Source organism: Nanorana parkeri, unplaced genomic scaffold (genome assembly GCF_000935625.1).
Source record: "Nanorana parkeri isolate BGI_ZX_2015 unplaced genomic scaffold, ASM93562v1 scaffold108, whole genome shotgun sequence".
In the NCBI taxonomy this organism is placed as follows: Eukaryota; Metazoa; Chordata; class Amphibia; order Anura; family Dicroglossidae; genus Nanorana; species Nanorana parkeri.
The window spans coordinates 455,233-481,603 of record NW_017306376.1 but is presented as its reverse complement, the minus strand read 5'-3'; the positions used below and the strand labels follow the sequence as shown (position 1 = coordinate 481,603).

Here is a 26,371-nt window from a genome sequence, read left to right as displayed (position 1 = left end):
TTGGAGGCTTCTATTCTAGTTTTTATCATGGCCATTTCTTTTTTAATCATGCAACTATAAAATAATACTTCTAGCCAACTCTTGATTTTGTGTGACTTGTCATGTTGGTGCCTCCAAAGCCCACTTTCTTCTCTTCTTCCTTTTGATATATCAATGTCTGTGTATTTTGCATGTGTAAATCTTTTCTTTAGTATTTTGTAGTTAAATAGATTGCTGGTTCACTGTATTTAAGTCTTAATACTATATACCAATACATCTCTATTATTGTGTTGAGCTCCGAAATCTCATGATTGAATCCTCAGAACCATATACTTGTAAGTATGAACGCTTATATAGCAGTTCATAACTTAAAATAGTAATTTGGGTAACACTCCATTTGTACATTCCCCCCTCTGCTGCTTAAAAGTAGCACTGCACTAATATAATGCACAACCCTGAACATTTCTTAGGTGTGTTGCAAGCAAAAAACAGCTGAAAGTTGAAAGCTAAATCTGATGCTAGCTTTGTTGGTATCTTGCTTGAAACAAATGTTGAATCAGTTATGCGTTGGCTTCATAACCTGATGGCCACCATCTGCACTCTGGGAGCTTATGTCCTACTATAAAAGATAAACTTAAATGTAAATAATAGTTTTTGCTTTTTCATTTCTGGAGTAAATAAAAGCCAATGAACATGAACGTAACATCGAAACACAACAGCGCACAGATCCAGGCAGAAGAAGCTCCTACTCTGCTTTATTGTGTATGGCACAACATTTCAGCTAGTGTTTGTACACCTGCAAAAGGCATGTTTGCTTATTAAAGTGAAACTAAACTCAAGACTTAAATTTTAAAAATGCATTCAAGTATCTTAACTATTAACAAAAATGTAGCTTATGTGTATATCATCTCTGAATTGGTGCTGACACTGTCCTTCCTCCTGGAGGGTGGCTACCTTTGTTCCCCATGGTCCCTGTGTGTGTTGCATAGTAGCCACCACTCCAGGCTTGCTCCTGTGATGGACTACAATCCCACATTTAGTTTACTTGTTTGTATTGAGATTGTAGTCCATCAGACACAGGGACCTTAGGGAACAAAAGTAGGCACCCTACAGAAAGAAGGACAGAGCTGATTTGAGGAAATACAGCCAAGTGATACACAGATAAAATAATTTTTTATTAATAGGGTACCTGAATGCATTTTTAAGATTTTTTTAAAAGATTTAAAGTATGCAACCACTGCAGTCTAGGGTTTTAAAAGTGCAAGACCAAAAGCATGGTTTTGTAATTTACTTGCTGAATTAGGATAACGTATAAATATGTTTTTTTATTTTTTGCAGTGTAATCTGTGACATTTCCTTTCAAATGTGAATAATATTTTATCATTGTGGTCCTTTATAACATGTTCTGTATTAAGGAAAAGGTACATTTTATTTTCTGATTCTTGTTTAGAACCTAGGACATTTTGAGTGATCAGTGAAGCATGAACCCACTCTGTCACCAGCCCACTTGTACTGTACAGACCATTCCAGCTCTGCTCTCTATCCGGTCGCAGGTTTTTAATTAAAATCAATAGGAGTCTGCTCTGTTTGTTAGAAACACTCTAAGCTGTGCTGGGCATCAGCACTATAGAGCCAGCTACAAATCAGATGCTGCTTAGCAGCCACATTGATTGGGCAAGTCCAAGGCTGTGCCAAAGGTGTACTGATAATTTTTCAGTTCTAGAAGGGGCACCAGTCTTGTAGGGCTAGAAAGTGACACATAATTACAGTACTTGACCTCTGATAAGATTCGCTCGATACCCCATTATCATCATAGTGGTACTTGAAGTACAAAGGTCTTTCTTTTTCTCACTTTAATTGAAATGGGAAACTATAAGGAAGTGTTCTCTATGAATGAGACAGAACATGTACCATTGTGACAGCAGGCAACACAAGCATCCTCCCGAAAACCTTTTCCTTATGAAGTTGTTGCTGTCATTGACAAGGTCCTGTCCATGCAAAGACCAATTTGTCAGTTCAGCAGCACGAACAGTGGCCTTTTGCTGCTTTTGTATTAATATAATGGATATGAACAGCACATGTTTTATTAGAGGGATAAGAGAGACTGCTGCCCATGTGTTTTCTCATGCAAATTTAATAACCTCCTGGATGTAGTTATAGTTGCTGGTTTGAATGAAAATACAACTTCTAGGAACAAATGATACAGCAAATGAAAAACCATCAACCTTATTTGTAATGGTAAATTTTAAGTAAGACATGAATTCATTCACTGGCAGTTATTTGTTTTCTTTGTCATAGATTATTATCTACATTATGAAAGTATTTTTTTTAGTTTAGTAATGTTATTTGAAGAAATTCTTTTTGTAAGCTTTAGGAATGGTGAGAGAAAAAAAACAATCATGAAATGGTTCACTTTTGTGTGGCATTCTTACCTTTCTAAAAATCAAGTGTAGATAAAGTCTAAAATTACATTATGTTGAAAAAGTAATAATCCAAGTGGATTTATACACAGTATTGCTACCTTAATCTGATTAATAAAAGGACAACAAAATGATTATCTTAGTTCTGTAATTTTGGGGATAATTCTACAAAATTGAACAAAAGAAAATAAGGATAAAAGTGGAGTTGGGAGGCATTCTGGCTTCACCTTTATTTTTTTTAAATTTTATTAAATTATTCAAGTCGTAGTTAAGCCATCCAAAACCGATATTTCACCCACCATTCTTTATTTCAACATTCATAAAGCAGGCACTATGTATTTGTTAATGACTCTACATATGTTTGTAAATAATAAAACAAATGAAAATGACGTATACATAATTAGTGCTACTACTGACTAATATTTAATAGGCCATTCTTTGGAGGCATCAACTGAAATTACGTACTTTCTGTAGCTCCAAATAAGACTATACGTTGTCAGCTGGTATTTTGTCTTACACTTCTTGATCAAACTGCTCCAGTTTTTTTTTCATTTAAAGAGTTCCTTCTACCAGCTGTGGGGTTTAGCTTTTTTTCATAGTTGTTTCATAGTCAGTATATCTTAATAGCAATACTGGATGCAGACACTTCAGGCAGAGTATACAGTATAGTGGTGAGTCACTTTATCTTTAGTAACCGTCTTTTTCTAAAGGCAAGTGTGCCTACTGGAACACGGATGCCACCAGGACTTATAACTATAGGGGATATACAGGGCCGGTGCAAGGGTTTTTGCCTACACAGGCAAAGGTGCATTTTTGCGCACCCCCCCAGCACCCTCAGAAATATGCCTACGCCGCCCTACGCTAGCGTTGGCCCTGACAACATTGTTCAGTCTGAGCGGTGAGCAGCTGTGTCTGGCTCCCACACAGCCACGTCATCCATTCACAGGGGGGAGGAACTACAAATCCCATCTGCCATGGCGGCAGAGGGGCTTGTAGTTTTAGAGGAATACAAATGTGGTGACATCATCGCACTTGTAGTCCATTAACTCTGCCTTCTGTCCATGTTACTACATGTCTGTACCTCAGTACGGGCATTAACAGAAATAGGGATGCACCGACAATTTTTTCATGACCGAGTACCAATACATTTCCTCAAGTACTCGCCGATACCAATTACTGATACCTCTTTTAGTGTCATGTGACAGTTTTTCTAAAACAAACCAGACTAATGATTTTAGGACTGTGGCACAGTGCAGAATACCAGCAGCAATAGAGGACTACAAATCCCAGCAATACATTATATGGCAATGTTGAATGGCAAGCAGCTATAGAAGACAACAAATCCCAGTTATGCATTATACATTAATGCAGAATATTATGAAGCTACATACTTTGTGCTGATCCAGGGTGCCGGCCTGCTGTGCAGAGTCTAAGGGGGGATGTGCGGGGTCCCAGATGGGTCGTGGAGGGTCTCAGGAGGGCTGTGGAGGATCTCAGGACTGTGCGGGGTCTCAGGAGGGCTCCTCTGTGCACTCTTCTATGAAGTATTGAAAGGCTGCTCCATAGACAGGCAAATTGGTCATAGTAAGATGACCCGTAGGTTTGTCCAGGAACACACACGCCAGCGTAACATGGGACTCTGCTTATATTGTGGCCTCAAGGGCCATATGCTCCGTTCTTGCCCTACACGTCCGGGAAACTCCAGGACCTAGGTGATTGTGGGACAGTGTCTCATGAACTGCTGGCCTTTGTGGATTCTGGAGCCGCTGAGAATTTTATTATTAAGACTCTGGTTACCTCTTTGTCCCTGGAAACTCATGCTCTAGATTGCCCAGTCTGCCTGATTTCTGTGGATAATAGGCCTCTCACTCCAATCCACCATCCATTTCCAGTTACAATTGGGGGCTTTGCATTGGGAGAAGATTTCATGCCTTGCCATTGACTTTCCATCCACTCATTTGATCCTAGGCCTTCCTTGGCTTCAGAGTCACAATCCAGTATTCGACTGGTGAACAGGACATATTTTGGCTTGGTCCAATCAGTGTGTAAAAAAGTGCATCCAGCACCCTGTTTCATTTGCTACCTGTCAAGTAGTAGTGGAACAGAATCCATTTTGTTATAAGGACTTTCAGGACATATTTTCCAAAGGGATTGCTGACACTTTACCTCCTCATCGCAGTTATGATTGTCCCATTGACCTCTTGCCTGACACTACACCTCCCCGAGGGAGAGTATTTCCACTGTCTGAGCCAGAGAATCTTGCTTTGCAAGAGTATATCCAGGAGAACCTAGCTAAGGGATTCATCCGTCCCTCTATCCGTCCCACCCTGCAGGCGCAGGGTGTTTATTTGTCCCGAAGAAGGATGGGGGATTGAGGCTTTGTGTTGACTACAGAGGTCTAAATAAGATAACTATTCCCAATCAGCATCCTTTTCCTCTCATCACGGAGTTATTCTCCTAAATCCAGGGAGCCAAAATCTTCTCCAAACTGGACTTAAGGGGAGCCTATAATCTAGTGCGCATCCGTGCAGGGGACGAATGGAAGATGGCCTTTAACACCAAGGATGGTCATTACGATTGTCTTGTCATGCCTTTCAGTCTCAAGAATGCACCAACTGTCTTTCAGAACTTTATGAATGATATTTTCTTTGACATTTTCTTTGACATTTTGGGTCGCTTCATGCTTGTGTACTTAGATGATATTTTGATATACTCTCCTGATCTTGAAACACATCAGAGGCATGTCTGCTCAGTATTGGCCCGTTTGAGGGCTCACTCCCTGACAATGAACATTGTCTCAGACCGTGGCTCTCAGTTTATAGCCAAGTTTTGGAAGGCCCTTTGCTCTCAGCTGGGCATTAAGTTATCGTATTCTTCAGCATATCATCCTGCGACGAATGGCCAAACGGAAAGGACTAATCAGACTCTAGAGAAGATGGTACGTTGTCTAATGGCCAATGATGATGTGGAGTGGGTCAATGTCCTTCCGTGGGCGGAGTTTTCCTTTGATAATTGTGCCAGCACGTCTACGGAGACCTCTCCTTTCTTCTGTGTTTACGGGTTGCATCCTCGTGTGTGCTCCTTTTGATCTACCCGCCCTCTGATGTTCCAGATGCCAACACTGCAATTGGAAATTTCTCCAAGATCTGGTCTGATGTCAATCGTGCTATTTCTCGTTCTGTGCAGGTTTTTACGAGAATGGCTGACAAGAGGTGACAAAGTGTGGCTGCCTTCTAGGAATCTGTCCCTGCGTGTGCCATCTAAGAAACTTGGCCCAACATTAATCGGGCCCTATGACATTTTGGAGATTGTTAATAATGTGGCCTGTAGATTAAATCTTCCCCATCTATGTGCATTCCAAATGTCTTTCATGTTTCATTGTTGAAGCGTGTTCATTCCAGAACCTGTGGACATCGTGGGGAGTCAGGAATATTAGGTGGCGTATATTCTCGATTCCAGACGGGTACGCAACTCCTTACAATATCTCGTTCATTGGAAAGGTTTCGTCCCAGAGGATCGATCTTGGGTCCCAGCTCCTGATCTTCATGCTGACCGACTTAAGAAGAAGTTCCAACTTTGTTATCCGAGTAAGCCTGGGGGTGCGGGAGCAACCCCTCGAGGAAGGGGGGGGGGGGGGGGGAAAATGTCAGTACCAGGATCCCTTTAAGACCCAGCAAAACTAACCTGACTGTCAGTACCAGGATCCAAACTCACCTAACATAGCCTTTGCCTAGGAAACAACGGTTATTGGCCAGCTCACCTTTAAATCACCTGTATCAGCACACTACCAGTGCTTGTGATAGCGTTGTTACCTTGTGTGCTCCTGCTTGACCCAGCTGATATCTGCTCTGTATATATCGTGTATGACCCGGCTAGTTTTGACCCTGCTTTTGCTCGCTTCTGATTCTGTACTGATTGGACTCTGATCTACCTGTGTATGACCCGGCTTGTCTAGACTACGCTTGCCTGATTCTTCTATAGTGCCAGACTCAGCATTACTACTTGGCTGCCCTGACCCTCCTGTTACACCTGCAGCGGTGAACCACAAGCACCAGCCAACCTCTACCTATATCTGCAGTGGTGAACCAGAAGCACCAGCCAACCTCTACCTGCATCTGCAGCGGTGCACTACAAGTTCCAGCCAACCTGCTTTGCTTAGACCTGCTCATGGTATGTGCTCTTGTTTTTTGAACTTTTTACTAATCAACACATCTGAACTGTTATCTGCTCCTAGCCTGACAGGAGGGATCTCTTTGTTGGAAGGTGTCAGTCAGGAGAAAGGTGCAAAACTTTTCCAAGGCATTAGATATACCATGGAACACAGTGAACATGGCCATTATTAAGTAGAGAAAATATGGCACAACAGTGACATTACCAAAAACTGGACGTTTCTGCAAAATTGATTAAAAAAAACAAGGAGAAAACTGGTCCAGGAGGCTGCCAAGAGGCCTACAGCAAAATAAAAGGAGCTGCAGGAATGTCTGACAAGTACTGATTATGTACTACATTTGACAACAATCTCCCATATTCTTCATATTTCTGAGCTGTGGGGTGACAAGTGGGAAGCCTTCTCATACTAAGAAACACATCCAAGCTTGGCTACATTTTGCAAAAACCTACACCAAGCCTGACCAAAGTGGGTTGCAAAATGTGTTATGGTCTGATGAGACCTTGCACTTTTTGGCCATCATTCCAAAAAGTTTGTTTGGCGCAAAAATAACACTGCACATCACCAACAGAACACCATACCCACATGAAAGCATGGGAGTGGCAGCATTATGCTTAGGGGATGTTTTTCTTTAGTAGGAACTGGTGCTTTAGTCAAGGTGGAGGGACATAGCAACAGCTCCAAATATCAGTCGATTTTGACATAAAATGACCTCTAATAAAAAGCTGAAGATGAAGAGGAATTTTACTTTTCAGCATGACAACAACCCAAAGCATACCTCCAAATAAACAAAAGAATGGCTTCACCAGAAGAAGATCAAAGTTTTGGAATGGCCAAGCCAGAGCACAGAATTAAAACCAATTGAAAATCTGTGGGGTGACCTGAAGAGGGCTGTGCACAGTAGACACCCTCGCAATCTGACAGATTTGAAGTGCTTTTGCAAGGAAGAGTGCGTAAAGATTCCCAAGGTAAAATGTGTCATTATAGATAGACTCCTACCCCAAAAGACTGGATGCTTTCATAAAATCAAAAGGTGCTTCAACAAAGTATTAGTATAAGGGTGTGCATATTTAGGCAACCAAGTTAGTTTTTTTATTTTAAAAAAAATTCTGAAGGGATTTATTTTGGTCTGATTTTACATCTCAATAACATTGCCTTTTTTCAGGGGCGTGTAGACTTTTTATATCTACTGTATACACTCTGTATATGATTGTATATGAGCTCCAGGTAAAGAGAAGAAGTATTGACTGGCAATGGATGACACAACAAGAGTATTCCAGGAACAGGCTGAAGTAAGAACAGGATACAAGATATCCGACAAGAACAGGACACAATACCAAGATATACAGGGGCTAGATACAGGCTTGTGCAGACACGACTAGACAGAACTATGACAATCCCAGAGCCCAGGGCTTGAGCTACTTAAATAAATTGCCACTAACCAATCCCAAGGCTGAGGGGTGTATGGCCAGACTCAATAGCCCACAGGTGACAGAGAGGTACCGAGAGTGTGTGGACAGGCTCATTAGCTCACAGCTGACAAGAAGTCTGGGCGAAGATGCACTGGCAACAAGCAACCACCAGAAGGAACTGGGAAGCAGCAACAGGCATAGTAACATTAAGCTGGCCACACACCATACAATTTATCTGCAGATTTTCTGTGGTCAGATGGAAAAGGTGCAACAGATTCTTCCATCTACACTTAACTGTGTGTTTGGAGTAATCTCCACCTGGGCCAATCTGTTGCACTTTTTCCATCTGACCACAGAAAATCTGCAGATAAATTGTAAGGTGTATGGGCACCTTTAGACATACTACTACCACTTAATATTCTTATGCACAGATTCAAGGTACCAAATGCCAGAGGCAGCACAGCACCACAATATCATTATGGAATGTTCAGTGTCCTTAAAAACACTTTAAAAAAAAAACACAGTTGTGCTATGAGCACAGCACTGCTGTGACTTAGAAAAAAAGCCCTAATTTGTTGAACCTGCCCACAGAACATTCCCACAGAAGAAGTGTAACTTGCTGTAACATGTATTTTAGCTCCAATCTGGCTTCTTTGCCAAGGGTCTTCCTGGGTCTTTTGTCATAGATGCCACTTTCATTCAGACAGCAACAGATGGTGTAGCTTGATATTGTTGTACATTGATTTTAGAGGTCAGCCAGAATTTGTTTTTTAATTTTCTTTGGCTCTACCAGTCATATTATTATTTTGTCCGTGTTCCTCTTATGGCCACATCAAGGGAGGTTGGCTAAAGTCCCATGGACCTTAAACTAGCATAATATGACTTTCTTCCTTTATTCCTCAGACAACTGTGTTTTTTTTGCACTTCTCTTTCTTTACTGTGCTTCACACAATGACACAAATGCCCCAGTGAGTACTTTTTTTTCTTCATATAGGTCAGGGTTAGCCAAACTCCAGCCCTACAGCTGTGGTGAAACTACAAATCCCATGATGCATCTCTCTCCTGAAGTCATGTCTGTGGCTGTGGGAATCTTGAAATGCTTCATGGGACTTGTAGTTCCACCACAGCTGGAGGGCCAGAGTTTGGCTACCCCTGATATAGGTCAAGTGACTGATTACGAGGGTTGAAGGAACCTGTGATACTAATTAAAGTAAATAGTCTGCTTGAAAGATCACTAAAATCCAATAATGTCAGTTTCAAATGAGCACTAATATTTTGTCAGTGCTGTTTTATTGCTTATGAGGATATGTCATAATGCAAAAAGAGTCTGGTCTATGAAATTAGAAATGATGGGTTGCCATTTACTTTAGTCAGTTTCAACTAATTTGAAACCAAATTTGGATTTTTAGGGAAAGGGTTTAGAGGTATCAATACATTTGGCCATTATATGTATACAGATACATACAGACACATCTTGGGGAATCCCAACTACATCTGAGTTAGCAGTGCCATCCTCTTTTCATGGACATTCCAGGACAGGAGGGACTGCACAATGAAGATAACATTGTATAACAGAGTGCTGGACTCTAAGGGGAAGTCTCACTGCTGGGGTATATGCAAAATAAGGTAATACATCAACCAGTGTATGTCCACACTTAAGTATGAGCATTTAGTGGCTTCATTCAAATTATGTTGTGTAGAGGCAAATCACTGTGCATTATGCAACAATTTTGTTGCCATAGACATGGCTGATAAATGTATGCATTTACCACATTTACAAAAGGTAGAAAATGCAGAACTGGATAGTTGAGTGCGGACAGCAGCAACTGTAAATACAACTTCAAATGTGCAGAGAGACTGAAATTAGCATATCAATCCTCCTGATGTGCAGAAGCTCAGAAGTACTATATCTTGTATAATGTGTGTGCCACCTGCCAATAATGAGTGTCACTTAATGGTGTATGGTTTGTAGTGCGGGCGTAAAATAAACTCCATCATTGGTGGCAGTAAAAGTTACCCCCAGATATTGGTGTATGTGGCTGCAATAATAGTCCCTATCACTGGTATAAGTGGCTGCAATTATTTCCCCTTCATTCGTATCAGGGACCTGAGCACCTCCAGGTGGCACTGTAACGCTGGAACCAGGTCCTGCAGTTCCAGTGCTCACCTGCAGGTGTCTCAGAAATTAGTCACCACCTGGTGCTGATCTGGGAGGGTATTTAACCTCTCCCTGCAGTGAGGCCTGTGCCTCAGTATTGTCGCCGTATCCTGTTCCCTGAGGCCCCCTGATCTGTGTCTCCTGGCTTCCCTATTGTTGCTCTGCTCTCTAGGTTATACCCAGCCCTGTTCTCTGATATCTGATTTGTCATTGTATGATGTTTAGCTCTCATATGTTACTTGTGGGTGGTGGTGGGGTTGCATGTGTTTGTGGTGTTTTTCTAATAAACTAAAGTTCACAGGAATTGTTTGGTATCTGAAGTGTGGTCACATATTTGGTTACCATGTAGAGATACCTGTACATGGTATCATGACAATTTGTGATCAGTAATAGTACCGTTAACCCCCCAGCATTGATTGTTAGTGGCAGGCTGTAACAATACAATAACCCCTACAGCACTGATGTCCATTGTTTACTTACCTGAGCACACGCTCCAACTCTGTTACCACAATACCCACCCACCGGGACTATTTTTCTATTGTTAAGTACAGAGCACTCTGCTTGACCATTGTAGCTTTTCTCAGTGTGGGGTACTGGAACACCGAGAACATTCCAGCACCTGGCATACCACTACCACTTTGCATGTATCCGGAGGACACACCAGGGCACCCTCTAAGCTTCTTTCAGTCTACCATTTTTTTTTAAAAATAAGGTAACATGGCTGATGACAAAGGGCGTGGTCACCACAGAACTTAATCAGTGGCATTTGCTTAGGGCAACTCGATCTCTAAATGTAATCTTGTCTGCCGTTTACAATATACAATACTTCACAAAAATATCATAAATGTAACTAATGCGCAGCATAGCTGAAAGATACAATATGCTATTAACACATTTCATTTATATGCTATTTAAAGGCAACCGAACAGCTGGATGATCGAACCCTTTCTGATGCTACAGTGAGAACAACATTCAACATTCTAGTGATTGATATCAATGACAATGCCCCACAGTTTAATAGCTCGGAGTACTCTGTCAGCATTCCAGAATTGGCTCAGTTGGGTTTTGCATTGCCTCTGTATATTGAAGTTCAAGATAAAGATGAGGTAAGGGGTATATAGATTGCTTTGCTTTGTTTTTTATTCTTCCTAGGCTCTTATGTTTTGATGTATAAGTTGTTCTATACTTGATTGGAGCAGCTGTGACTTGGGGAAAACATTAAATAATAATTGTAAATAGATAATCTGCGCTTCTGGAGAGAGGTAGTAAAGAAGGAAAATTAAGTGAATACTTAAATAATTAAAAATGGTAGTATAGAAGGAATAAATAAGTAAATAATTAAATAATTAAAAATAGTGAACAAATCTAATAAACCCAGAGCAGCTCTAAAAAAGGGGGTTAAAGAAATCCCTACGTTAATCAACCAAAATAAAAAGCGCTAAAGGTATTAAATATTCTGTATAAAAAGTGGAAGATAGGTTTTCAGGCGGGTCGGCCTGGAGCCTATTAATGTATATGAAATGTGATTAATAAACCAATACAAAATTGCTGTGATAAAGATAAAACATAAAAACCAATCAAATTGTCCAATAAAGTCATATAAAAATCCTGTGAAACATCAAAAAGTGTTCCTTATGGAGAAAAATTCGGTGAACGGTGAACCCCGTGTACAAACAAAGATAGCAGTGTATTTAAGGTGGTCCGAACTGCCCCTCTCGGGTGGGTACTCACCAAATAGAAGCTGATCAAAAGAGCTCTTAGTGAGCAATAGCGTAGTTGGACTTAGCGTAGCGAGACACCCGCTGTTTGAGACACCCCTTCCTGTCTTACATCACTTCCTGTTGGGCAGTTCCCTAGTGGTTCTCCCAACGTATTGGAGTCCGCAGGTACATTCCAGAAGCACTTTACCAACACCGCGTCTAAAAGGATTGATCTCCTCATCCCTGAGACATAGCCAGCAATATAGGGGAGAAAGCCAAGTGTTCGTCTGCCGGGACTTGTGGAGAACACGTTTGCGCTCAAGTTCTGAATTAGTTCTGAATAGAGTGGGAAAGATTTAGAACCTCTTCTTTTGCCCTCTGTGTTGTTGTTGGGGATATTTCTCATTATGTTTTGCCCAGTGAACACACAGAATGAGGGGAATTTCACCATGCGGAATACAGACAGCAATAAAAATGTGGTACAGGTTCTAACTAGGGATGCACCGTACGAGTACCGATAATTTTTTTTTTGGTACTCGCCGATACCAATTACAGAGTAACGTAAGTCCCATTCAGGAAGCATGGTGGCGTGTAATGACTCGCCACCTGGCTTTCTGATTAGCCGGGAAGCCAGGCAGCATGTAAAGACTCGCCACCCGGCTTCCCGATTACCAAAAAAAGTGCCCTCTTACCTTAGTATATGCAGCCTGTCACCCCGTGGCCTCTCCAGCGAGAATGCGGCCTTCCTCTGGTACCCAGTCGGAGTCGCCTGGCCGGCCAATGAGTAAGCTGGGCGCCGTGTAATGATGCGACTCCCTGCTTTCTGATTGGCCGGTAGGCCGGCCCCATGCTCCCTCGTTATGAGATGACATGAGGTGCCCGGCTTCCTGATTGGCCAGACGGCTCCGGCTGGGTACCGGAGGAAGGCCGCATTCTCGCTGGAGAGGCTTCGGGGGTGACAGGCTGCACATACTAAGGTAAGGTAACCTTACCTCACGAGGCGACGAGAGAGCATGGAGCTGATTCCCGGCCAATCGGGAAACCGGGCAGCGTGTAATGACGCGCTGCCCGGCTTCCTGATACCGGAAGTACTCGTGCTAGGCATCGGAGCATTTTGGTGAGTACTCGCCCAAATACTCTAAATCAGCACCCATATCGATGCTAGCATCGGTATCGGTGCATCCCTAGTTCTAAGCCTTCCCCGCTCTACAATAAAAGGGCTGTTATTGCTGCCTACTGCCTGTACATGTGGTGCAGCCAATTAACCTGATGATTTTTTGGGTTTTCTTAAACCACTTTTTTTACAAATGAATTTGTAAGCAAAAGACTCTAAGTCAAATATTTGGAGTGCAGCTTTTGTTAGCTGTTGGTATATAGTTACAAACATTGTTTATTGTTAGATTAATCTTTAGCTTTATTCATTGATGTTCATCTGGGTGTTGTAATTAAGCTATCATTTATGTATTTGACCAACCTACTAACATTCTACAAAGAGGTAAGTAGAGATGTGGATGGAGGGAGGCCGGTGGATGTGGTATATAAGGATTTTGCCAAAGCTTTTGACGCGGTACAGGAATGGGTCCGGAGCGTATTGATAAATGGCTCTTTCTCAGATTGGTCTAAGATCGAGAGTGGTGTTCCCCAGGGTGCTGTGCTAGGCCCCATAATGTCTAACCTGCTTATTAATTATATTGGGGAAGGTGTTAATAGCCATGTTTCTGTGTTTGCTGCTGATACTAAAATTGGGAGGGTAATAGACATGGACTTAGACACTATAACATTGCAGGAGGACCTGGATGAAATAGGGGAGTGAGTAACTATATGGCAGATGAGGTTTATTATTGAAAAATGTAATGTAATGCATTTTGGGGTTAAAAATAGGCAAGAAGAATACACATTAATGAGTACCCCACTAGGGAAGTCAGAAATGGAAAAAGATTTGAGGGTCATAGTAGACCACAGACTGAATAATAGCTTGCAATGCCAGGCTGCAGAAAACAAAGCAAGCAGGGTACTATGTTGTATTAAAACGGAATGTACTGTAGAGACAAAGCAATCATTTTGCCACTTTATAGATCGCTGGTTCAGCCTCATCTGGAGTATGCGGTCCAGTTTTGGTCACCAATCCACAGAAAAGATGTCCTTGAGCTGGAGAGAGTCCAGATTCTGTGTGCCACATTGTATAAGGGAAATAAAGATTCTTACACTTAAAGGCTCAACAGAACCCACAAACCCATACTCATTGCATAGTGAGCTCGATATATGTACAGTAAAAGCTCCGTAACCATGTGATCGTATACTGCGTTTGCTAGTGGATGCTTCCTGTGTAACTGATTCTGCTACTCCCGCTGTTGTCAATTATAATCAGCATATGGCAGCACTTCAATGCTTCTAATCACAGTTTCTGATATACAGCACAGAGTCCATATTAGACATCCTTCAACAAAAGTGGTCACACAGATCGATCACATAGACCAGAGTATCACATAGCAGCGCTGTCCCAGCAGTGTTCTGTCCAGTATCCACTACTCATGTAGTGGATACAACCAAAGTTGGTAGGTGTGTAGCTATGACCGTAAGAGTCAAGCGATGCTGATGAGGCTAACACACCTACCAACTTTGGTTGTCCCACTAGAGGGTTCACTTTTGAATTTTTCTATATTAGAGCCTTAATAGTCAAAGTACTATATTCATTTTTTATACATCTTGCCCTTTTTTACTTGAACCCTATTTGTGGGACTCCAAGGGGGTCATTAGGAGGTTCCCCTATTGGGGTGAATTCTTTTTATTTCAATTACATTGTCTAAATGTTCTTTTTTAATAATTTGTTTTGACGAACCAATACATTTTCTAATGTTATATACTGTATAATCAATTTTGATGTGATGTTTACTGGATTTGTCACTCTGCTAGCCAACACAAACCCTTATTTTTCCTTCTCTGCCGTATCATTACCAAATTAACTAGGGGTTGGCTCCCAGAGATTTGGTGATCTGTGCACCTCAAACCAATTTTGCTTTTATATTTGACAAAAATCAGTATTTTATTTTGTTTTGGGGCACTACAATTAACCTTTTTTCTACAGGGTGCTGGCTTTCAGAAAATATATAATGTTTTTGGGGTTTAAATTAATTTTTAGGCCTAAAATGTGGGTTATATCATGTGTAAAAAACGGGAAAAAAGGCCTTGGCAGAGAAAGGGTACTTATAGGGTTAAGAATGAGTGGTATGGGTGTGGGCTGCCCAGAGATGTATTTAGTGTGTGAGGTGTTTGCCAATGTAGTCAATTTTATAGAAGGTGTGTTTTGGTAATGGTGTTGCATTTACACTATTTTGTATGGTATAAATGTATTAATAAAGGTAAGCCATTTGGCAAAGTTTAAGGGAATTGGTCGTGTAAGCAGCTTCTGTAGCCACCTCTTTCCCTTGTAGAAGGTGGCAATTTGTATGCAATTTTTGGATATGCCTGTGTTGCACTTATGCTGTTTGAACATGCTATTTTACTCTCTACATGTGTTTTTTCTTTTTTTCCCTTGCAGAACATTGTTTTTTATTCTAAACAAACTAGATACATGTATAATTATTAATTACATCTACATTGCAAAAAGTTCAAGCAGCCTTTTCCACTTGTTCTCATATTTTGTGTGGGTTCTTCTCCCAGTCTCTCATATGCATTTATTGTTTCACTGTTGCCAGTTGTGGTGTTATGTTTATCTACTCACAGGCTTCTGTAGGCAAGTTTGGTTTAAAGCTTATCATTTTGCTGCCCATCTAATTAACTTCGATCTAGCACCACACCATTAAAATCCATTGGGAGTGTTCCAGATCAATATGGAAATTTAAAAGCAAAGAAAAATGTGCAGGGATGCTTTTCAGCAGTGTATTTTATCTACTTGTCAGACCTAATAGGCTAACCATGATTTACCTCAGGTAGAATTATTGGTCCCGCCACAAAGGGACCAAATGACTCGTCACGTACACTGTATGTGACAAGTTATTTGCTGCATTAGATGGCTGGTAACCTCTGAGATATCTCTCTCGATCGTATACTGGCTTTTTTTTCACTTTCAGGAATAGATACATAATGTATCTATTCCTGAAAGAAGAATGTTTCAGTTTTCTGATCGTTGTTGGAACGATCAGAAAACCTTTAGTGACAGCTGAATCCTGAACTGCTGCAGGATCAGTGTCACTAACTTATTATTGGCTGTTCTGAAGTTTGAAGCAGCCTAATAATAACCAAAAATGTATTAATTTATCAAGCAGTAATAGTGAGATTAATTCACACTGACTGCTTGATATAATTAAATAAATAAAATAAAAAATGTTGACATTTTAAAAAAATAGTGAAAAGTGTAAAAAAAATAGTGAAAAGTGTAAAGAAAAAAAAGTGTAAATAAATAAAGGATAAATGAATGTATTTATTGAATTTTTTTTAGCTGTGCTGGTTTTGTAAAAAATACTACAAATCAAAACTGGGAAAAAAGTGTTTTTTTAAAGTTTTTTCCTCTTTTTTATATTTTATTTGTCCTAAGTGAGGTGTTAGGGCTACATATTTATATAACATATGTGTGTCTATCTGTCCTCTAAAAAACAATATATAATATGTGTGGGTGCACTTTGTAAGAAAGTATATTTACTGACGTGGAAGAATCACACAGCACAAATTTCAAAAGTGTGTCAGTCATTTACGAACAGAAACTAAAAACAAGCTCAGTCATGAAGGGGTTAAACAGAGATGTACAAATCCCAGTAGCTCCGTGTGCTCCTAACAAATGACAGCTGCCTCCTAACTTTTGAATTTTTTTCTAGTCTAGTCTTGGAGCTCGAAAAGTATCTGTACTTGTACTTGTACCAAGGACGGTACTTGGTATCGGTGCATCCCTACTTTGCACATTAGTCAAATGAGACATCTTTGGCCGCTGCTGGGTCAGATAATACTTGAATTGAAACAGTGTAACATATCTGGAAAAGGTTTCACCACATAATGTCAGAAAGTCAAATATATTCGGCAATACTACTCCATGAAGATTGTTCACTTTGTTCATCACACTAAACAACAATGCAATACAGGCAATGAGTGTTTTATTGTAATCTTGACCAACTCAAGCGCACCCTCGAGACTCCAACAAGCACTCCTTTATCCATCTATCATTGTGGTATAAAAAACACATAAAAAACACAAAAGATAAAGCGCACTCCTGTAGAGCAGACAGGCTTCAAACAGGTGGCTGTTATGAAAAGGTGTGCAGATCTCCTTGTTACAGGGAGAGGACCCTGTCTATTAGTAACCACGAAAACAAACAAAGGATCAGGAGCGCAACTACCAAAATTCCTTGTGTGTGAGTAGGTGAGTGTGATCCGGCGAAGGGACCAGTGGATATATAGATGAGGACAGCGTCAGGCACACTATTAGATCTTTACAGTGTCGGGTTTAGATATCTATGGCAATGTCACAGTAGTAAAAAAGGGGGACTTACAATTAGGAGCTCCCCTGTTGTCTGTGCGATCGTCTACTTGGATCTTGTGATCGATGGATCTTGTGGCTTGATAAAGAGGCAATCCCTCGAAATGCGTAGCCACTGGAGACACCCGATACTTCTCTACCCCTATGACCATAGCCCGACTGCCAGCACTGACACGCGGCGCACGGGGTCACTTAGCCGCACGTAGCTCCTCCCCCCTTGCTGTCTGCTCCTGACGGACGCGGCTCGGCCCGGCCAGTCGAGTTTGTGGCCGGTCAAACAGAAGCACATCCATTCCAGACCAGCCTCCCACACCATCGGAGACACCAGGATCGATCCAAGTAGACGATCGCAACATTTCCATTAAAGCAAACCTTTGCAAACTCTAGAAAAGACAAAAAAGGCAATTGTGGTTTTATGGCAATATAACAACCGTGCAATAATTAAAATTCCAACATCCCTACTGTAGTTTTTGTTATTTTTTTATGTTTATTTTTAATTTATGTATTATATTTTTGCAAAAAGTGGACTATGCCTTTAAAGCCCAACTCCTGGCAAGCAATAACATATTCACCCATCTGTCTTCTCCCTATTTCTGCCTTATCTCCCTCCTCTTTCCACTTGTGTTCTCTCTTCCTCCCCTCCACTCACCCTCTCTTTTCCTTGCTCTCTCCCACTCTCTGATCTGGTTCTTCCCTCCCCTCTGCTCTCTCTCCTCCTGCTCTATCTCCCTCTCTTTCTGCTGTTTCTTCCCCCTCTCTCTACTCCCCATTCTTCCCTTAGCTCTCTCTCTTCCCTCTCTTTGTTCTCTCTCCCCCTCCCTCTTTTTGCCCTTCTCTCTCTCTCTCTTATTTTACACCTAGAATCTCTTCTTAATAGTGCAGAGTCACACAAGAAGCCTAGCACAGCATTTTGCTTTTATAACATAGGATTCAAGGGCAGCAACTTAGTTCCCCACTTATACTCCCAGCAACTGCACAGCATCCCAAGAAACTGTCTGGAGCCGTCCCTTGCTTCTAGCCAAGTTTTGTCTTGAAGCAAATACAAGTTGTTGTCATGCGCCCTACTTCGGGGAGGTGCGGTGGATCTCAGCTGCAGTTCTAACCAGTATGATTTGAAATGCGGTGTCAGGCTTTAATCCCAGGCGGCTCTCTCAATCACAAACGGAGAGTTTGGGATTTAGACATCATATACCGCAAAACAACAAAAATGATAAGTTGCAGTTATATGAGGAATATTACTTCATACTCCTAGTATTAGAACATATTTGGGATGGTAACGTGAGCGATTAATCATAAGACAGTCTTTGAATATAGGAACAATTCAGCACTTCCACTCTGGAATGCAATCGGCTCGTGGAGCGGATCCCGGGACCATTACAGTTGTCCCTTGAGCCATTTTGTAACGCAGTTAACAGATATCTACTGTTTTGTAATCAGCTGCCTTGCAGGCTACTGAGACAAACCTAATTTTCTGTCAATAGCAGCTAATTGTCCTACTCGAAGCAGGGAGATGAACATAGCCATTATACTCTCTGGTCACTGTTGACAAATGCACAGTAGTAAAAATTCTGCCAACTTCCTGCAGGATGTAAATGCTGGTCATCTCTTGCCAAGAGGGTATGCTGTGAAATGTAGGAAGTTTACATTTGAGGTCTATACTTATATTTACTGTTTTTATGAGCGGGGTTCATAAGGACTTACACTATATTGCCAAAAGTATTGGGACATCCCTCCAAATCATTAGATTCAGATGTTCCAATCAACTCCAATGCCCTGCATTCCAGTGCAGTGCGACTTGGGTCGTGGCTTAATGACCAAGGACAAATGTGGGTCCTGAGGTTACTAAGGTTGAAAACCACTGCTTTATAGGTACCCACAATTTGGTGTCAAATTTGGGTTTTAAACTGTTTTTATATCCAAATTTAAAACTTTAGCATTGCATACCCACACACAAATAATTTGGTTTTCTAATTAATGTCGTTGACATTCTCATCCATTCTGCACAGGATTTTTTTTTTCCATAACCACACTTTATTTTTGTGGCGGCTCATATCGGCTGCTGTCACCACCCCCAAAGGACTACACAAATGCATCCAGCCACTCTGTGCACTGACATGCACAGGCAACACAAAGAAGCTGAAGCTAAAAGGGACCTTAGCCCCACCTACCTCCCCGCCCCCCTGCTTTTATTGACCGATCAGGCCAACACTGAATTGCAGTAGAGAAACAATGTAAACTATGGGCAATGAAGTTTACTTTAAAACAATTGGCATTGTTTTAATTTAAAAAGTGTATTTGTTTACTAACTTTTCTGCTGGTTGGAGATACCAGTACGCAACCAATATGCAGGAGTGCCCATGGGACATGTAGTCCTGCCGTTGGTGATCAGGAGAGAGAGGGCTCACTTCCAAATGAAGTTAGGGGAAAGCGGTGCAGCCAGCTGCGCAAATATAGTAAGGGTAATTCAAATGTTTTACAAAAGGCAAAATTGAAACTCATTGATGTTATTTACAATACCACATGCATGTAAATGATGAGGTATGTTTAAAGAAGAGGGGTTATTACTACTAACAAGGTTTATAACTCACTAATTATCTTTTTAGTGAGCGATCCCCTGAAAATCACCTTAGCTTTCAATATCCCTGTGTGGCCAAGCAGCATCCAGCAAAGAACATAGTCTATGTATAATCTAGGCACATCATTTCAAACAACGAGCTCACAGTGGCTGTGCTCTTCACCTGCACGGTACCACATGAACAAATTGCTTTAAGTCATCAGGGATGAAATTCAGAATAGCATTTAAAAGATACAGTTAAAAAAAACATCCTTGTTGCGTTCGGACATTTGATAGCGGTAGGCCAGTTGTCAGTACGGTATAATTTTATCTCATTTGTCCGCATTAACATCTCCATTTTAATGACATGTCTTCGCTTATAACGCCTTTATCTCCCCAGTTAGTGCAGAGGGAATGGCATTTTACTTGTGCAGATATATGTGATCGGACTTTAATTAAAAGGTAGCTGTGCAGTCAACAGAGTGATAGAAGAGGCACAAGTCTATTTGGTTTGATTTCCTGTCATTCTGGACAATAGATTAGAGAGGCTGTGGCTTATCTGGAAAACACCAAACAAGCACATACACACGCACACCGCCACTCAAATAAATGAGAACCTGTCTTTTTAAGGACACTGAATTGATTTTGCAAAGTTTAAACTAGCCATTAGGTGGAATGTAAACATGGATTTTCTCTGTTAGTGAAGTCATTTTAGATTGGTGCAGGACACTAGCTGTAACAGAATATAACCATTTTCAAGGTTTATGAGGAAAACTATGAGCACACAGACTTTTTTTCCATTCATAAAGGCAGGAACAGGCAGTGAAACAAATTGTAGCCGTTTTCACTTCAGTTTTTAGTCATCTTTGCTCAGTCTTTAGAAGAAACCTGTACTGTGGGAGTATTGAGGCTGCCATCACTGACTTCTTCTGAAATAGCTAGTTGCTTTGCCATTCATCTGATCCAGTGGCCATAATCCTTTTACTGTCACCGACGTAAAGGTTACGGCAGAACTTAACTACTTGCAGCAGGTTTTTTGGCAGCTACATTTACTAAGGCTGCAAACTCATGGTCCTCCATGCAGGTGGTACCTGAGACTTCCTTTTTTCGTGAATGGATATGATCAGTGATGCCACCAATCACATCCACAAAGTAATGGTTGTGGCTGTTGCTTTTTGTGCCTAGTACTGGAAGGTGAATGGATTCAGATCACATTCACAAGGCAGCAGCAAGTGTCCCTGTGTGCTTCCCCCCCATGCATCTAGCAGTTCAGTGCCTGTATGCATTAAATCCCTGTGAATATAGACACCAGCTGCTTGCCACCCCCTTCTCTTTGCAAGCTCACTGATTGTTTCAGTGATCATTGTGCTTGCAGTTCAAGTTTTCCCAGCTCTGTGGATGTGATCTGGCAGCCAAATAGCAGTTGAGCACATCCACCAGTCCTTTGGCCATTGTGTCCCCTACTACACAGCCCCATCTGTCCTTCCCCTGTCACTCATCCCACTGTAGCCCCAGTGCCTGTCCACAGTGTTCAGTACTGACCATTTCTGGGTTCAGTAGATTGCAGAGTGACAATAGAGCAGGGGATAGGGACTTTGTTTCCTCGTTCTCTTCCTTCATCCCAAGGGTGATATACCTGGCACAGCTGGTGTATGTGAATGTCATCCACTGGGGACATTTAAATAGAAAAAAAATGGTAACTTTGTTAAAAAAAATTTGTCTCCCCACACAAAAACATTATACCAGCACACACATAATGGACATTATGATGCACCTGAATACATAGTTACATAGTTACATAGTATTTGAGGTTGAATAAAGACATTAGTCCATCAAGTCCAACCTATTAGGATCTCATTCTAGGAGTACCCGTACCCCTGTATATTACGGTTTTTTATTAAACCATATTGGTTTAGTCTTTGATCTTTTATTTTTGCTCCCTAAAGGTATACACTTTGAAGTAGCAGTATGTACTGTGTTTTTAAAACAATCCCACATCTGGTCTGTGTTTAGGTTTTGAAATAAGTTTTCCCATTTTATTTTCCATTGTATTATTATTATAATACATTAGATGAACTTTACACTACACACATTACTTAAAGGTTTTGGAAATATTTTAGGCTATATTCTTGTTTGCACTGTGTTTTGTGATTTACAGTATATGTTTGCACTGTTTCTATTTTAAAAAGGAAATATCAGGGTTTAGACCATATTGGGTAGCTCTTAAAGTAAATTTCAAAGGGGCACATAGGTGCCCGAAGAAATGTTTTTTATGTTGTGTTACACGTTGTCTTTTGTGTTTTTTGGTCAATGCTGACAGAGCAACCTACTTTTTTTTTCAACGCACTTTTGGGGGCGGGGTGGGTCGGGATACCTGAGCGCTCTAGTTCTTCTCTCCAGAGGAGTCGTAAAAGAATAGCGACTAGGGGCTTCTATCGATCTGTGTGGGAGAGTGAGTATGAATCGGGGTATTGGAAAGAATCAGTACAGCCACGTGGATTTAATGGCTTCCTGTAGAGCTGATATACGTATAGCTACACATAATGCTCAAGGCCTGAACTCGCCAGTTAAGCGGCGAGTAGCCTTTAATCATTATCACTCTCAAAAAATAGACGTGATATTTCTTCAGGAAACGCATTTCCCTAACAGTTACAACCCATCCTTTTTACATAAATATTATACTCAGTACTACTTTGCCAGTGCGGCAGATAAATCCAAAGGGGTGGCTATCTTGTTCGCTAGGCATATTTTGTTCCAGTTACAGTTAGAAGTTAAAGATCCTGGAGGACGTTGTTTATTGCTGAAAGGCACTATCGGGGAGCATTTGTACACGTTTATTTCCTATTACGCCACTAATGTTGCCCAAATCCCTTTCTTCAGGCATCTCCTTTCTACTCTCTCCCCATATATAGAGGGAACAGGGGTAATCGCTGGAGACTCTAATATGGATTTGGACATTAAAATTGATAAATCCCATCCCTCGGGCACCAGATTAAAATATCCGCCTAAGAATGGACTGAGATTGGCAAGGCTCCTTCACTCACACCACTTAGTAGATGTGTGGCGTGAATGTAACCCCTCTACTGGGACTACACTCACTTTTCCCATGCTCACTCTACGTATGCGCGAATAGATCATATCTTCATTCCCCAACGGATGTTAACAAGCATTAGATCTGTAAAAATTAGAGAGGTTTCTTGGTCGGACCATGCTTTAGTTGTAATGACCTCATCGTTAGACCCAACTCACTTGGGGAATGGGCCATTGGAGACTCAATGATTCACTCCTTAGATCCTGGGGTAGTTATAGAGGTGCAGACACTATTAACAGAATACTTTCGTATTAATACTCCCTCAGTTCTTTCGCCCATTATTAACTGGGAAGTTCATAAGGCAACTTTAAGAGGGCAATTCATCTCCATCGCTACACGAAGGAAACGCCAGCGGACGTCTCATATCACCAAACTGGAGGGGGAGTTGTTGGCCTTGACCCAAGATGGTCATCTTTTGGCTACTAAATTATCTCCCAAAATTTGGAACTATTCGATCCCCAAGATAAGATGTACGACTGGAATATATTCACAGAATCCCAAGGTGGTTATCCAGGAATTTAAAGCGTTCTATACTCGATTGTATGCTAATACTCATGACCCACCTAAATCGTCAATACAACAATTTCTAAGATCTATATCACTTCCTAACCTTAATCCTGAACATGTAGCTTTATTGGAAGAACCAATCACCCAATCTGAAATTAAACAAGCTATCAAACAAGCAAAAATATCTTCAGCCCCAGGACCAGATGGCTACTCAGGAAATACTCAGGAAATATAAGTTTGAGGAAATACTCCTTCCCCACCTCTCTCTTCTTAGCTATTAGGAAAGGGTAACCCCTGAGTTCACACATAAATAAAGCATTTTTAAGTTTGATTCCTAAACCTAATAAAGACCCAGGAGAACTAGCTAACTATAGACCAATTTCTTTAATTAATAATGATCTTAAGTTGCTTACAAAAGTGTTGGCTAATAGAATTAAATCCTTCCTCCCCACTTACATTAATAAAGATCGTGTAGGGTTTATTAAAGGGAGGCAGGGTCCAGACCAAATTCGCAGAGCAATTGATATAATATCTTTGTTAAAGTCAGGGTGGGGAAGGACTCCAGGGGCCACTGGCTTGTTGTTATCGATTGATCTACAGAAAGCCTTTGATTCAATATCCTGGACTTACCTCTTTACACTTCCAGAGGAGTGGGGGTTTGGCACTCAGTTTACTTGCTTGCTTAGGAATCTTCATGGCTGAATCTTCCCGCACTATCCAGAGAACTCCCAATACTGCAGACATTATTTAAATTCACAGCAAATCCAATATAATAGTGAATAAAAGTGTATAAAGCACCAAATACCAGCACAGCACACCCCCAACCAACTACAACCTCTCACATGTTTCACCCTGCACAGTTGACAGGGAGATAGCGGTTTGGTGAGTGAGTTAAAATATCTGATTTTATTTTGTATGGAGATTATAACATGTATGATGGGATTGGTAGTTTCTTTGTGCTCTACTGATCTTTATATACCAGCCAGTTTAGAGTTAACCTATCCATCAGCGAGCATTGCTTCCTGCATCTGTCTAGGGTGAAGTTTTTTTAACGCATTTAAGTGAGATACTGGTCTATATTTGTTACCTCTATGAATAAGCCTTTGGGTGAAACATGTGAGAGGTTGTAGTTGGTTGGGGGTGTGCAGTGCTGGTATTTGTTGCTTTATACACTTTTATTCACTATTATATTGTATTTGCTGTGAATTTCAATTAAGTCTGCAGTATTGGAGTTCTCTGGATAGTGCGGTCTGTTCGTGTACTGCTACATTCCAAGGTGGAGACGCACCTATTGGACCAGCACCTGGGGGATCCTGATGGTGGCTAAGGAATTGGAGCGGTGAGATTTCCTTTGGTTTTACATGATTATAATGTCTCACATGACAGCGGAGTGATGTCACCATTCCCGCTAGGCTCTGACAATCAACCTAGGGTACTTTTGTGGGTGCTGCAAACAGTGGGGGATTGTTGAAAATGTGATTAGCAAAGGAGCCTTTTTCCAAGACCCTGTCACTTTGTCCAATCAAGGCAAAGTGACACTGTCTTGGAAAAAGGATCCTTTGCTCTGTATAATGTGTGTTATTTTGTGCATTGATGTGCAATGTATTAAGGCAGCTCATTTATTTTTAATAAGGTGCCAAGAAATCACAGTGCACAAACAAATGTGAAACTTTTTTTTCAATGCAGCCCATCACAACACACAGTTCTCATTGGTGCATTGTTGTGCTCCAAAATGCACATGCATTGAGGTACATTGACAAGGTTCATTGGAGGGCCATTCAAAATTAATGGCACTACATCATACTGTGAAAAATGGCACCTCGCGCCAAACCCTGTGTAGCTGCAAGCACTATAAGAAGTGTTACCCTCTGATTATATCAAATTATAATGAATGTGCTGCGTTTCATCTAGAACAATACATAAACAAATCTCTATAATAAATATGTGCTTAAATAATACATGCAATCAAAAAAGTGTTAACAAATGAATCCTCTTGTAAATAATAATCCTCTGGAAAGTTCAATCATATATTCTGTGTTCAAATATACACAAATGTGGAATCACACTTATAAAGCGATTCTAGACCTGTTCAGGTCTATTTATAAGGTGAGCGGCCCACTGAGAGGGGGAGCACCTGGGTGATAATTGGAGTTGACATATGGACTTTGTACAAAGAACTTCACAGTGGAAGGATAAAGAGCGTGGTGCACTTGGTACAAATCTTGAGCACTATATACGTGTGATTCCACATTTGTGTATATTTGAACACGGAATATATGATTGAACTTTCCAGAGGATTATTATTTACAAGAGGATTCACTGTTAACACTTTTTTGATTGCATGTACTATATCATACTGTACTGCAGCTTGTCTGATACCACAAGGCGTGTCTGAAAGCGGTCTAAAAATTTTCTGCTTAAGTTTCTTATTTACAGTTTTGCACTTCTTTTATTTTCACTCTTTGCAAAAAGCCACAATTTAAATTTTACAAATATTTGTTAACACAATAAAGTTTTATCTTTAGATTTAGTAAGATATTTGGAGGTGCTGTTTTGTTTTTGCACGCTAAGAATCTATGTAGTCTGTTTTATTAAAGCCCCCATGTGATAGCACATTGAAGGTGACTGGTTCTCTTTAAGGTGACATTAGGTGTCAGCCACCTAGTGTCACCTTTCCACTCCAAAGAAGCTATTGGAGTGCACATCGACGTTTTCATACGTAGGCACACAAGACACTTGTTTGCATGAATGCGTGCTAGCTCGCTGGGGACGTTAGACAATTTTAAAATGATTTTTACATTTACTTTTTTCTAGATTATTTTTAAAAACGTTTTTTACTTCAATTGATGTCACATAGGGGGCTTACAAGCCCCCATGTTGACAGAATATTGGTGGTGACGGGTCCTCTTTAAGGTG

General features: G+C 40.9%; 1 protein-coding gene across 1 annotated transcript in view; it reads left to right on the top strand.

The window, feature by feature from the left end:
- Positions 1-26,371, top strand: part of CDH23 (cadherin related 23) — a 782,513-nt gene that overhangs the window by 345,893 nt on the left and 410,249 nt on the right. Inside the window, exon 11 of the mRNA XM_018553073.1 lies at positions 11,055-11,243. Within this exon, the coding sequence (XP_018408575.1) occupies positions 11,055-11,243 (189 nt within the window). The remainder of the gene's footprint in view (positions 1-11,054; positions 11,244-26,371) is intronic.